The sequence below is a fragment of the Sitodiplosis mosellana genome, unplaced genomic scaffold, assembly GCF_009176505.1.
Source record: "Sitodiplosis mosellana isolate CC-2019 unplaced genomic scaffold, AAFC_SMos_1.0 Smas_scaffold_6226, whole genome shotgun sequence".
Lineage (NCBI taxonomy): Eukaryota > Metazoa > Arthropoda > Insecta > Diptera > Cecidomyiidae > Sitodiplosis > Sitodiplosis mosellana.
The window spans coordinates 8,893,315-8,908,540 of record NW_022601467.1 but is presented as its reverse complement, the minus strand read 5'-3'; the positions used below and the strand labels follow the sequence as shown (position 1 = coordinate 8,908,540).

General features: G+C 38.4%; 1 protein-coding gene across 1 annotated transcript; it reads right to left on the bottom strand.

Moving 5' to 3' along the window:
* Positions 1-454: 454 nt before the first annotated feature.
* Positions 455-2,207, bottom strand: LOC129579394 (jerky protein homolog-like). The gene is made up of 3 exons (XM_055469462.1): positions 1,392-2,207; positions 667-1,293; positions 455-571 (listed from the first exon to the last, which is right to left on the bottom strand). The coding sequence occupies exons 1-3, from the start codon at positions 2,205-2,207 to the stop codon at positions 455-457; spliced, it is 1,560 nt and encodes a 519-aa protein (XP_055325437.1).
* Between the last annotated feature and the right edge of the window lie 13,019 nt (positions 2,208-15,226).

The following is a 15,226-nucleotide window of genomic DNA, read 5'->3' as shown; positions in this document are numbered from 1 at the left end:
CTCATTATTTAATTGCCACATAAAATTGTCATTTTCAAAGCAAGAGACCTACACAAGCAATAAAAGAGGGTTACTCTCGATTTTTTTCATAATGTATTCATAATTTTATTTCAGAATCATTTCATATCAATAACAATACAAATTGCAATAATTGAAGCAAATTTATATTTCATGAATTAAGTGTTTGATGTGTTTGCAAAATAATCGCGCATGAGGGTTTGTTTTTTTGGCATTTGTTTTGCTGCGTCAACAACTTCGGTACGCAAATCCAACAGTTCCGTTACGTATTTGTTCGACTGGTTTTCGTTGCACCACTCCCGACGAGAAATTTGCGGTAAAATAGGTGTACGTCGACTATCCGTCGCATATCCGTTTTTGAGTGCGGATACTCGCAATGCGAATAGGTATCCACAATAAAAGTTGCCGCAAAATGTTATCGCTGAATACCCTGCGACTATTCGCGCTGCGATAAATGTGAAGTTGTAACTGGATCGAGTGTGACATTTCGACTTGAAACTTCGTACAACCAACGTGAAGTTGGCTGCGTTCGACGGACTTTTTCGTATTGCGACTATACGTAGAATAGTCGCAATGCGATATTCCGCAAATTTCTCGTCGGGACTTCAACAACTGATTAACACAGTCTAATGCAGCGCTGTGTGTTACTTTTGGCTCGGAAACAGCAACGCAATCGCTTTCTTCATCATCATCGTCGTCGTCAATGTCTTGTTCGCCTGAAGTTACAGTATGATCGACCTCACTCTCATTCATTATGTCGTTGTTCCACTGTTCAATTTCGGCATCGGTGATGCTGACATTTGCATTGAGCTGTTTCAAACGTGCTTGTGTTTCTTGAATTAGCGATGAATATGCCACCAGCTCAGAGAGCGGCAACGAATCTTCTGGTTCGAATTCGTCGTCATCGTATCGCAATACGTTATTCCACGACGTCACCAGAACAGAATTTGAAATTTCATCCCAAGCCTTTTTCAGGAAAACAATCGCGTCTTTGATGGTGTGTTTTTTCAATAAATCAACAATGGTTCCATCGAATGTCTCCAATTCACTGATAATTTTGCACAGCAACAAGTTGCGATACTTCAATTTTGTGATTTTGATTGGACCCTGGTCCATCGGTTGCAAAATTGCAGTCACATTTGGCGGCAAAAAGTAACAAATGATTTGTTGATCGTCACTTTGAAGCGGCTCAATTGATGATCCATGGGCTGTGCAGTTGTCCACAAGCAAAATAGCTTGTTTCGGCAAATTGTTCTCGTTGCAAAATATGCGTACCTAAAAAATGTTTTCAATGTGCATCACACTTATTGCATTTACTATTGCACAATGCATTTGAGTGTAAACTGAGCCGAATAAAAACGAAAGGTACTGACCTGCTTCACAAAACATGTGTTGAACCAATGTGTGAAAATGGGCAGTGTCATCCATGCACTTTTCGAGTTGTCGTAATCGAGTGGATTCTTGAAGCCTTTGAAGCATCGAGGTTTGCGCGCCTTTCCGATCACCAATGGCTTTACTTTATGCGTTCCCGTGGCATTTGAACATAACAAAATTGAAACTCGTTCTTTCGCCTTTTTGTGTCCCGCTGCTACTTTTTCATCCTCAGACACATAGGTGTATTCCGGTAACAATCGATAGTACAAGCCGGTTTCGTCAGCGTTGTACACTTGCTCCTTTGTCAACTGCATTTCATCAATTTTGGCGTTCAATCGATTGAGAAAAGGTCGGACAGCTTCGTGATCGCAATCGAGTTTCTCACCGCAAATTTTCAGGAATCGAATGCCGACACGTTTCTTGAATTTGTGAAACCAACCATCACTTGCTTGGAACGATTCGGCATCTCGATCTGGATACAACTTCGGGAACAAATCTTTTGCCTTTGCTTTTAATAGCACTCCATTGACCGGACAATTCCGCTCTCGTTGATCGCGAAACCATGCGTATAATTTCTCTTCCAATTCAGGGAAGTCGGGTTTACGCAATCGCTTCAGGTCTGCATCTTTATTCGTGTTTGTGACCGATGATAGAATCTCACTTTTCTTCGATTTGATGTACGAAATCGTGGACTTGGTCACGCCGTATTCCGTTGCCAATTTTGTGCCATTCACACCTTTATCTAACTTCGACAGTATATTCACTTTTTGCTTCAAATTCAATGATGTTTTGGCTTTTTTCGGTGGTTGAGCCATTTTGAGACGTTTTACGTGCAGAATCCAATGACACACTGACATCGATTTGGTGCATCGATCCAAATCGCTGATTGCAAAACGCACATTTCTTCAGATTTTGTATTCAAATACAGAAAACAATGCATACTAATGTGATTCTCTGACAATGTGTGAACGCACAAATCTGGAAATCAATAGAACTAATTCATACGACACCTTACATCGACTTCCAAATGTGTGCAGTGGAATCCGTTGGAAGCATTCACATAGCGACGAATGAACAACATTTTTGACACGACATTAAAATTATTTGTTTATGTAAACATAAAAATGAACATGCTATCTGAAACGGTTCATTTGTCGATTGGAGTGAGATGATTGTTTCTGCTTAGTCGTCAAATTCGTCGATTTCGTTGGCGAAATGATTCACACGTTACGCTTGCTTTCACAAACTGCATTTCGAACATAAAAATAATAGAATTTCAAGAAAAAAACGAAGTTCGAATTAAAGAGAGAAATGGTTCGAATTATCGAATGAAAGTGGCGGTTCGAATTATCGTGAGTTCGAATTAGCGAAGTTCGAATTAACGGAAGTCGACTGTACTACCCCTGCTGTTACTCTATTAAATGCACAGCAAAAAAAAACGCCATCGAACTAACTGGATAACAAAACACACAAAAGCAATTGAATCATCAATGAAATGCGTATGCAAGCCATGATTAAGATGATGCAAACAAAACGGCGTTCAAAATAAAGTATCGTGAAAATTTCGGTTTCGGTCCACTTTTTGCTGTGTACTGTTTTATTTCTTTTTTTTTTGTTGTTGCTGCTTCGTTCCCCTTTAGCACGCTTTTCAATGCGTTACGGCATTTTTAGTGTCTTTTATGTATGAGATAGGAGAAACACCAATAAACCACTGATTGCGTGTGTGTGTGTATATGTGTGTGTTAACCGGGTGAAGTAAAAACACAAAATATAGATAGCTGCATGTACGTGACAGCCGATTAAATAACGTAACATGTGTAACAAATAACATTTTATATGTTTCCTTATTTCGAGCAATTTATTTGGGATAGTGTTCGACATGTGAGTTTAACATGCCTTATTTGTTTGCATCGGAGTGATGCCAACCAAATTGAAATAAAAAGAACCCAGCGGACAAGGGAGTGAAGGCGAATTCTATTGATTTTCTAGCCAGAAGAAAAAAACGTGTATATCTGAAAACGTTTTCGATGCGCATGGTTTACATAAACAATCAACGCTAATTTAGTGATTAAGATATAGGAAAAAAAAAGTGTGAGCCAAATTTACTATATAGTATCCGTATCCGAATCCGATGTTTAGCCATCAACCATATAGTAACCAACAACAACCACCACCACCACCACCATCACGACAGCGGCAACAGCAACAGCGAATGGCATTTTCGCTCTCAACAAACCAACACTCGCCAGATTCGCAGACGGAAGTCTATTTTTCCACTTCGACAGCATTAATATCGTTTGAATGACTATTCGAAATGTAGCACACTTTTTTTCAGCTCGAGCTCGCACTCTTGCTTTCAGTTTACCCTGTGTATGCGCCCGCGTTATTGATCCGATGGTGAGTTTATTTATACTTGTCCACATCTTGTTCCACTTATTGTGCCAACAACTCGGCATTCAAACGAAAAATAATGAGCTCAGCTAAAAAGATTTATCGAATGCCAATAAAGAATGTTGGCAACACTTTAATTGGATGACATTTATAGGGGAAGTGTAAGTAATTACAGAAAATTTTCGAGTAATCATAGATCAACGCCGGGACCATATAAAGTAGCAGCAGCAGGACCATACACATACACCCATCACTTTAGTGCGAATAATGTGGAGCGCCAGAATCACATAATCCTCCAACGACATTAAACATAGCGGAAAAAGTGTTTTTGCCCGTCGAAACAGCTAAGTCGGGCATGTTGATGCGTTTTTTTTTCATTCTCTCTCTCTCTCTCTCTCTCTCTCTCTCTCTCTCTCTCTCACTGTCTGTGCTTTAGATATTAATTTTCCAGGCTTTGGCTGTCATTAATGACAGTGTCGTGTGCACTTTGAAACACACATACGATGGTCATATGTAATAAAAAAAAATGAGTTCTCAGCACGTGGCATTCGTGAGAGCGAACAAAGGCTGTGAAATGTTTGCATAATTTTCTGTTAAAACACGGCCAAAAAAAAACTTTAGCGATATGTAAACATCAAGCAAAGCAATGAATAATTTTCCATCTTCCGGTGCTTGATTTCCCCAATGATACCAGAGCGGTACAGAGAGAGAGAGAGAGAGAGAGAGAGAGAGAGAGAGAGAGAAATGCGGTAACAGCGAAGAAAAATAGATGTAGAAAAAATCATTTGCGGAATAATAAAATAGCGAGCGAAAAAGGAGCTCAAGAGACTAATACTTTAGTTGAGACAGGTGAAAAGCGCGAAATGAGCACACACACACACACATACCTCTATGCATGTTTATGCCGATAAAAAAGAGCAACATTGAACAAAAACCTTTCGCAATGAATATCATCTTCATTATTTTAATGTGAAAGCAGCTCTGATTCGGTGCTAAACTGTGTGGAGTTGACGTTGCCAGTAACACTATTTGCTTGCAATATAAACTGTATACACACAGTTTGCGGTCAACTAATGGTTTTTAATTTAATTTTTTTTCCGCTGCTGCTGCTGCTATCAGTGCGTCCGTATTTTAGTGTGTGCAGTTTTTTTCACATTGCTGTTGCTCCTTTAGTCGCCAATTGAAAGACGAAGCGAAAAACGTGCCGGAAAACAGAGTGTGCAGTGTGCACGATACACACGCTGATCTGCATAAAGGAAGTGGTAGCGTTCACATGAATCCAAATTAAAGTGAATTTTTCGCAACTTCCCTTTTTTCCTTTCTCCCTCTCTCTCTCTCCTTTTATCTTACTCTTCTTCTGCTTGTGTCTCTCTTTATTTCTATCTCTGTTTGTGTGCCGTATACACGGGCAATGGATGAGTGTGCGCCCAGTGTATTGTTGGTATTTTGCATTTGTGTATGCGTATCTAAATGTAGCTTTGCTGCCACCAGAAATTAAAAAAGATTTATTCTCGCGTTCGAGAAAAATTTGCATTTTTATTCTAAATAATGCTCCTTGCCCATTTAGGCCCCATTTCCTAATGCTCTTTGCCGCGGTGTGTGCGTGTTTGTGTGGGCTTTTTTTGTTCCTCACTCGTAGAAAACTTTCAAACCTATCATTAAAGGGAATAAATTACTTGTGTAAGCTTGCAGCCGCATATAAAACATACGACCGACGGGAGACATCGCTTGTTCCCTGCATCGACCACATGTAGTCTTTTGATATCATTTGAATAGTAACGAGCCATGTAGCTGAGAGACGAAAGCAAACAACGCAGAGTGGTGAGAGTGAGAGAGAGAGAGAGAGAGAGGCGGTGGGCAAGTATACACAGCACACTACCATCGAAAAATCTATGAGATAGTTACGGTGTTAATATCAAATGCTGAACAAGCAGCATAACTGGACGACGAGGAAAAATCAAACGAAAGTCACAAAGCAGTGCACAGAAGAGCAAAGGAGCGACCAGCAAAAAACTGCATGGAAATGCAAGAGAGAATGAAAACAGAAAGAAAAAACAGCGAGAGCGAAAGCTGCTGGAAAAATAAGCACGCAATAACCGATTCTACAAAATGTACCAAGAGAATAATTAAACGTTACCCCTGGCGAACCTGATAACGCCACACACATACACTAACAAAAAACCACGTCGGTTCGACTACATAAATTAATATGCAGCGTAATTATATGCACACCAGTCCAGTTGTATACGATTGGATACAATAGAGAGAATGTGCAGAGAATAGCAAGAAGATACCAAAAACCACCATCAGCACCAGCATGAGCTATGACTTAGTGGCCGAAGAGCAATAGTTACATTTAGTTGGTATTTTGCATGCGTAAGTGTCAATATTTGAACTGGGATACTCGTTCTCTTTTTTTTATTTAATTAACGATCTTCTATTGAATATCTCCATACTTGAGTCGACCAGCGAATTTCCATTGACTTTTAATATTCGATTGGGCACGCGATTACAATGGGTTCCCACGCAAATTGGCGGAACGATGGCTTTGGCGATCGATATAAATTTCAAGTACTGCAGATGCATTGGAGACTATGTTTTGCGTTCGATGCATATGTTGCATATTTGTTAGCGAATCGCTTTCATTTGTACAATATTGTCATACTTTCGTCCCGGTCCGCACACACCATAGACCTAGATATGGAATTAATAGTGCACAGACACACAATCATACATTAATATAGAAATGTGCATGTATATGTCTGGTAGAATATTTGCCTATTTTTCCCATAGACTTGCCACAATAACCAGAATTTATGTTAATCAAGTTACATTGTGTTTCTGAGTTCCTTTCATCGTTGGCATTGCAACTCTTCCCGCACTCGTCGGGGTGACAATTATAATGCTAGGCTCAGAGACAATGTCGGGCCGACCAAGAGAAAGAGAGAGACAGAGAAGGGAAGAAAAACATTGTACACTAAAGTATACGACGACGACGACCACGACGAACAAATAAGCGAAGCCATAAAATAAAATTCATTCATATTTTGCTGGATGCAAATTTCAGATTAGACCATTCTACCACCACGGTCATGACGTTGGAAATTCGGATGCCCTTCGAATTCGTAGCATGCGGTTGTGTGTGTGTGTGTGTGATTTCTGGTCTGTTAGCGGCCAATTAAATTCGAATAAGAGTTAAACCGTTTTAATTATGTAAATGTGTATACAATATTGAATTTTCGGTCGACAAGCATGTCGACGCAAACGGTATGTTTATGCATACATTTCACATTCACATTCGCAGCCATATACAACGTAACAAGCACACACACACAAACAAAACCACATTACTGCAGACCGGATGATAATTGCAATTAGACGCATAAACATTTCATGACCAATGTGTATGGCAACTTCAAAAGAACACAAACCTCTCCTCTCATGCAAAAGAATTCGGTTGGTTGGTCGATGAAATTCATTCCGGGAGGAAATGATGTTTTTAGTCGAAGAGATTCGGTCGGTTTTACGTTGGATAACATTGTGTGCAAGACGAACAAACATCACAAGCGTTGATTTGACTTTCATGACTGCTGTTGGACAATATTTTTCCAAGCTAAAGTCCAAAGAAAACTTCGTTTCCCCCATTGATTGAAAATGTTGCAGTTCATATACACAGTGGCAATGGCAAAGCTTATCGCTATGAATTTGACATGAAATCCCATCATGCACACACCTCACAACAACAACAACAACAACAACAAAACACATTGTTGCCAGCCGACAAACATCAAGCCCTGTAACAGGGCCCCTGTTGGTGCCACAAAAACTACACAACACTGTTCCGAACACCGGCATGGCATCAAGTAAAACTGAAGGAATGGAAATGAAACGGCCATTTTACAGGTTTTTAACTTTCGATCAAAAGTGTGATTCGACCAACATTTCAAACATTTTGACTTATTCATTGCGTTTTCGTGCTACCATTCACACTGCCACAGCCAAAATGTGATTACGTATTCCATTTGAAAGTTACCATAAATATTTAATACTTCTGGCAACTAACCGCTCGGCCATGTAAATCAAATCTGAACGAAATCTGTACATGAGCTAACGGTGTAGCAAACGTAGCAAACATAATAGACATGGTGGACAGATTTCCAGGTCAACTGAAATTAATAAACGTTACGATATTGTACAATGTAGATATTTATGCATGAAGAACATGCCGCACCATTCTTTAAGCCGAATTAGAATTTGAGAGGCAGAAAGAGAGAGAGAGGAGAGAGAGAGTGCGAAGAGAAAAAGAAATAATTTTTGCAGCTGCTACAACAAAAACCACCAAGTATACCATACACTCGAATCCCATATGAAATCAGCAGATTCAAATTTTGTGGGTCGAAATTGAATTTACGAACGCAACTAACTGGATTCGCTCATGACCAAGAGAGAGAAAGAGGAAGAGCGAGAGCGAGAGAATGGAAAATGCAAACTTTTTGAGAGATTGAAAAATCAAAGCAAATGCAAACATTTGCAAACAAAATGTTGATGAACATCTAGTAAGTTTGAGGTTTTTGGACATGTTCCCGAAAATCTGACTTCATTCAATTTTTCACGAAAATATGCATGCAATCCAAAGTTCTTTTTTTTCAGGGGCGAGTCAATTAAAACTAAAAGCATTTAGATTGTATGTTTGTCTTTAAAATGAAGTGAGCAGTGGACGGGCGCAAGTGCAGATGAGAGGCAGAAAGGCATCGAAAGCATAGTATTTTGAATGCATACAAAATGAAGAAATTGAAGTAAAAAGACAACAACATTCACAGTGTGCACGTCATGCAACAAATGGAAAATTTGAGAGACGAAATGGGCAAAAAAGAAAAAATTTGAACGATTTACGTCACTATGAAAATCTAATTTAACACCAAACGAAAAGACCTCAAAAGCTAAGTGTTTGCCAGTCGTCTTATATTTGTTGTATATTTTTTCTGTGTTTTCCGTTTGAAAAAGCCATTAATGAAATGAAAGTTGATGAGACAACGAGCATAGCATTGACTTAAGAAACCATCAGACAAGAAAACAACGAACGTCCGATGTTCGTGTCAGACCCATCAAAAATCGCTTTTAAGCTTCTTGTCATACGATGTCTAGTGTTTAGCGAAGTCGAGTGATTGTGTCATAAAAACTTTACCAATGCTCGTAATATGCACATTTGGCGAACAAAAAGTAGCGATAAAACGTGTCGACTTTTTTTTCCACGCTGAGCCACGATACAAAAAAATGTCATTTTCATTAAACAGTGATAAAAATGCCGTTTTATCTCGTTTTTGAAATTATAAAACACATTTCGGTTGGATATCAATTTTTAATGAAGAATCCAAATACTTGGCCTTTTCCGTTTCGCACTTGCTGCTGCTGCTGCTGTTATGAAAATGTGAGTTCACATTGATATCATGCTACGGAACAATTGCGCTAAAACTGTCACATGATCTTTCTTTGTGTGGTATGTTGTGGTGGAAATGAGCGAGGAGGATGTAGAGCCGAAAAAAACAGTAAATAATGTCACTTCACTTGCATAAGCGCTGCCATCCGGATGAAATAGCGGCTTTAATCTCTCTTTGAAACATATTGGAGTTTTCGCTTATGCTTTTTAAACTTGGATTACTGTGAGTGTGTGCGATTCGTGCTCTCTGTTGATCTGCACGATTCGTTTGCAGTACTGTATTTTCCGACCGGAAAGTTTTTCTAAAACTCACATATCATACACATATAGTGAGCTCGCCGCTGCCCCTTGTTTCACTTCACACTGGTGATATATGGGCGACAATTCCGATTTAAGCTTTTGCTTTTGTCTTGTTCTCTCTCTCTTTCTCTCTCCACGTATGTCTAATGCACATAATAATTTTTGTGACCGCTGTGAATAGAAATTCGTACCACTTTTTCTTTATTGACTATCGTTATTTTCAGCATATAATCCATGGTGTTGTAGACATTGGACAGTGTTTTTCCGAAAACCGTATTATTCAATAATTTCAGGATAATCATAACGGAGTGGATTATGGTGAATTTTTCATTTTTACCATCGCGTTTTCATTTTTTTTCGGCATTGGAATTGCCAACTATATCCCACATACATGATATCAACGACTGAGTTGAGACTACTTTGTTTTGTGCAGAAAACACATTGGAAACGATACGACAGATATAGCTTGGCGTGTACAAATGTTCAAATATGAATGAATACACATATCGCTTATCTGGCGTAAAACCCGTTTCTCGGTGGGTCATTTGTGAACAGAGAAAACAGGATGAGAAATAAGATTGGCTTGAATTGCTCATCCGGTGGCTTTTCGTTATGATAAAAGTCGCATACCGACACGGAATATTTGCCATATCATTTCGGAATAATCGCTGCTCTAGAGGTGGATGTTTGTTAGGGAGAGCGAGAGAGAGAGGGATGGATAGATACAAGGCAACGTACTTGAATATTTCAACTGCAGTTTGTGTTACAAATGGCATATTACGACCCGTAAGTAACCGGGGTCAATTATTGGTTTGGGAAATGTACACGCGCACAAAGTAACCGCACCTGTGCAATTTGGAAAGCAGAATTAGATGAATGCTACACACAAAATTCACCTTTCAAACATCCACTCGTCGTGTATTCCATTCGATTTTCTCGTATTTCACATCCCACAGCTGTCAAATTCAAAAGATATAAGTCTTATTGGAATTTGTTTAATCCGATCTGTTTTATCTTGAAATTGAGTTCATCACGAATTCAATCTTTATCATTCAGAAAGGTCATACTCGTTGTAGTACTCTTTCACAGTGTACAACTATTTTGTATAAATGAAAATTTCATTTGAATTTCCTGTTAAGTCGGTGGAATCGATTCAAACAAGAAACCGTACAGCATCACCAATAACTTGAGGTGTACAGTGTACAGTTTTCAGTTTCAAGCATTTGAGTTTGAAGCGAATTAAAAACTTTGCCGCAAACTCTTTCGTCATTTAATATTGCTGAACAAGAATGCAACAGTGTTGTGCTTTGAGAGTTTAAACGGAACATTTACCCGTCTTTTTGGGAACCTTCGATGAATTGCTGAAAATTTCACTGCAGAAACATTGAAATTTTATTGATTTCATTTGGCAAACATGTGTTTAAACACAAAGAATTCTTTATATAAATAAATACTCAATTCAACAAAAGTGTACGTAGATATTCTCGATGCATTCGTTGTTCGACATTAAGTCCTACGGTATTTGGCATGGGAAAATGTTACATGTAGTTATTTATTAGTTTCGAGTTGTTTCACATTCAAATTGATTTTGTTTATCCACGTTTGTTTGGAAATTGATCCGTTGAAACGATCGACGTTGCGAACAATCAACATGGGCATACTGTCGGTTCCAAGCGCTTTGAAATGATCTCAGATGTTGGCAAGAGCATCTTAAATCTTGCGGTGATATGCGGTAATTCAAGTTTTGCCATAGAAACTTAGAACAATGGCAACAAGGAGGCTATTATAATTTTTGATTTTATTGAGGCATTTGCGTGTGCAGGTTAGGAATGTCGTATCGTTGCGGTTTTTGCGTGCAAGCATGCGTGAGAGGGAGAGAAAAAAGAAACCATTTAACAAACCGCGTAAATATTACATCTCGTTGCTCTTCTTTCCCTCTTTGGCACCATAAACTTTTGACATGTACATGATAATAATGAACCTTTTGTGTGCAATCACAATTCAGCATAAATAAATTTTCGAATGTTTTATTAAGCATTCCACTTTCATTTCTTGGGAATTTCTTTCCAAAATTCAACCCTTTTTGGATTATGGCACAAAAACCCGCGCTCATCGCTTCCGAATACCGAAACTTTTCTTTCTCTCTTGACTATGTTGAATTGTCGAAGTTATGCCATAATCACTTTTTGTTTTGCATTCAAGCTCGACGCAGCGCGTACGGACAAATGCATGATGGACGACGACGACGACGACGACGATCCAAAGAAATTGTGCGAACGAAAAATTTCACATTTGGAAATGAATACCCAGACGAAACAATTCTAACAGACAAAACAAGAAAGTTTATATAGCCCGCTTGAATTGTGCACTCACCGAGAGAGAAAAAAAACACATGAAATGAAAACAAATCAAAGTCACAACGAAAACTTTTTCAATGCAAAACAATCCTACTGGAACATAATAAAAACAATTTCGTCTCATTGAAACCAATGGGATTGAAGAAGACGCCAACTCGATGCAAACAATGTGAAATGAAATGGTCTGAATTGGGTTGAGTGTCGCCAAATAAATTGGCTGGCTTGGATCATTAGCTGAATAGCACGCCGTTTTGCACATAAATCATCACCACTGAATAAACAACGGAACCGCAAACGACTTTCGATCAAACGAATGAAGAAATCGGGTGACAAACTGGAAACGACGAAATTATTTTTTATAGCGGAAAACTATTTGTTAGATTCATCAATTTTCCACATTTTTTTCTGGATGAATTGAAAAAATATCAACCTAAATAGCAACTCTTACATTTTTAATCATGTCAAATCAATGTACCAAACCAGCTTGATTGAAAATATGAGTGCGAAAACATGGCAAAACTGTTGATTAATCGATTAATATGTTGGTATTAATCTTCGCTATCGCGTTAATTAAAACGGGTAAATGACCAGAGTTGAATGAAATGGCGAAAATCATTTATACGAAATAAAAATTGTGAGCCATTTTTCAGTTTCGCTACATAGTTGAAATAATATGGAGAAAACAGCCTGTGTGGCCGGTTGAATGGGTTGTACACAGTGTGCGCCATGTTTCAACCATTTTACAACCTACTATACGCCAAGTGAATAGACAAGTCGATAGCATGGTTTGAAAAAAAAGGAGATAAAGCGGTCAAAAGGAGAATGAACAAACATGAAAAGCAGAGGATCTGAGCGCATTCGCTCTTTGGAATTGCAACTGTTCTTTGGGGGCCTTTGATGTTAAAGAGTATAACCGCAGCGCAGCATAAAATGACTATCATTAAAAACAAAATAATAAAGTGTAATTTTAATCTAACACATACACACACACTGACTCTCGCTCTCTCTCTCTTTCACTCGTTCGCTCGCTCCCAATTACTTACAATTTGCCTCTCATGCAGCACCACTCGCCATCAAGTGTTTAGCGCTGGTAATGAACCAGTAATTTTTGTACACAAATTCATAAAGTAAATGAACGTATGGACTATTATCCAGCCTGCAACGGGATATTCTGACCGAATTTAACGAGAAGAAAGAGAGTATTTCATAAAAGGCGAAAGAAGGGAAAAAAAAGTTGGTGGCATCTAGCTGATGTTTCAAACTTGAAAAGAGGAAGTAAAGATGAAAATAAAAAAAACTATACGAAAACCAACATTTAAAATCGGTCTGTGTGCGAGCAAAGCCAAAATGAAGTTTGACTAGAAATTTGGTCGACGTTTCATGATACTCGGTGGTTTGGTCGGGTAATTTTTGCAAATTTTACCATGTAATATGATTATTTAAAGCAACTTTGTATTCCAATGGCTCCATTTTTATTTCCATTTAAGAGCTGTGAGCAACATGATGAGGAGATTCGGCTTGCCTTTTCGGCCCTTCATCGTTGTTTTGTATTTCATGCACACTGTGTGTTCGCCTTCTATTCCGTCGAAACCGTCAGTTTTGGTTCCGGTATTATGGCACATACTCATTGTGTGCGCTCAAACGATGCTCATTTTACACCCATTTTTATGGTCTCATCTTTCAGCAATAAGTGTAATAACAGTACATAATACACGAACACTTGGCTGTAGATAGCGATAAAGGCAGCGTAGATCTTTTCCATTTTACAAATTAATTATCAGCTGTTGAGTGTTTTTTTTGTTCTCTTTCTCTGTCTTCTTTTATCCATCCAGTTCTCGGTACGTTTCTGTTCGCTGTTTCGTATTTAGTCTTCTTTTTAAATTTGGTCCGAATCATTTGCGAAGCATTTTGACGTAAAACAAGACGGCTTTCTTGTGCGCTGTTGAACACAATTAGAAAATTTCTCTTATCAACTTTAATCCTTCCCATGATAGTTACTCGAACGCATTCACATTCACTATTTCGCTCTCTCTCTCTCTCCTTCTCACCATGCCGAAGTCAGCCGAAAGCTTGGATAGCAACACAGCTTACGACCGCTGCTATAGAACATACTTATGGTGAGCTTAACATAAAACTCATCAAAAAACTTTTCTATTGTCTTGATGTCTGCACGACTCTTCAACCTCGCCGCCCCACTCACATTGCAAAAGCCAGCGAAACATTTAGGCACACACCGATTTTTATTGATCGTAACCATTCCTCTCTTTTTTTTCTCCATTCACTTTTGTGTCGCTAACGAACGGCATCGGCTATGATGGTTTCGCTTGAACTTTGTACGGTGATTTCAGAACATCAGCTTGAATTTCCGTGCAAATAGTTTGTTATTAACATTTCAACAAAAAGAAAAATTGGTCGATACGAAAGAGCTACCACATTCAACACTATCTGCCACACAATCTGCCTAAGAATTTTTTGCTTTGCCTTCAAGCACATCTTATTAAGCCATGAACATTCAACATTTTGAATAACTTTTGCAAATGGATAGATGAACAAAAGTTTGTATGTAATGTTTCAATTTTCCATTCATGTGCCAATCTTTAGAACGGGAAAAAAAATGTTTTTCGTTTGAAATTTGATGTTTTTGTTTAGCAAAAAACATGATTAATTTAAATAAATGAGAGAATTTCTTCTCTTTCGCTTGCAGTATCTCTACCTCTGTGTATTTGGTCTCAACTAACGACGGGTAATAAGAAATTCGAATAAAGTTTGAAATGACGAGAACATCTTGAAAATGGGCTCATAGAGCCACACATATCTCTTTTAAAATTGAATCTTGCGCCCTAATCGGGATATGTACAAATGAATAATCGAAAAATGAAGTGGTTGATTTGTCCAATAGGGTTTTTGTAGATAGAAAAAAAATTCCATCATACAAAATGATGTTTGACTGTCCAGTGTCCAGTGTCCACTGCCCAGTGTCAATTATTTAAATAAAGCCATGCGATGCAGCATTGCAGAACATTTTAATTGCAAATAGTGTAAAAGACCTGTAAACCAATGGTGAATCGAATTGAGTCAACTTGAAGATGGCATCGATAAGACAAAGAAATGCTCCTCTTCAAGTTTTCTTTTGCACCTGACTACTTTATCATTTTATCACATAAGCAAATAAATACTTCCGTGGAAAAAAAGTACGCACAACAGTAACATATGCAAGGATGATGCAAGCATAATTTCATATGCTGTGTGATGCTGTTTCATTTCTTTGGCACGCATTCATTTCTCTCTCTCTCTCTGCCTCATTCTATCATCCTCCAACAGTCGGTATGTTCAAACGTAGCGATAAAGT

Bases quoted from the DNA above. Each gene is read 5' to 3' on its own strand.
- LOC129579394 (XM_055469462.1), bottom strand. From the start codon at position 2,207: ATGGCTCAACCACCGAAAAAAGCCAAAACATCATTGAATTTGAAGCAA. The intron at 1,294-1,391 runs GTCAGTACCTTT...AACATTTTTTAG, and splicing joins ACACATGTTTTGTGAAGCAG to GTACGCATATTTTGCAACGA. The intron at 572-666 runs GTAACACACAGC...TTCTACGTATAG, and splicing joins TTGCTGTTTCCGAGCCAAAA to TCGCAATACGAAAAAGTCCG.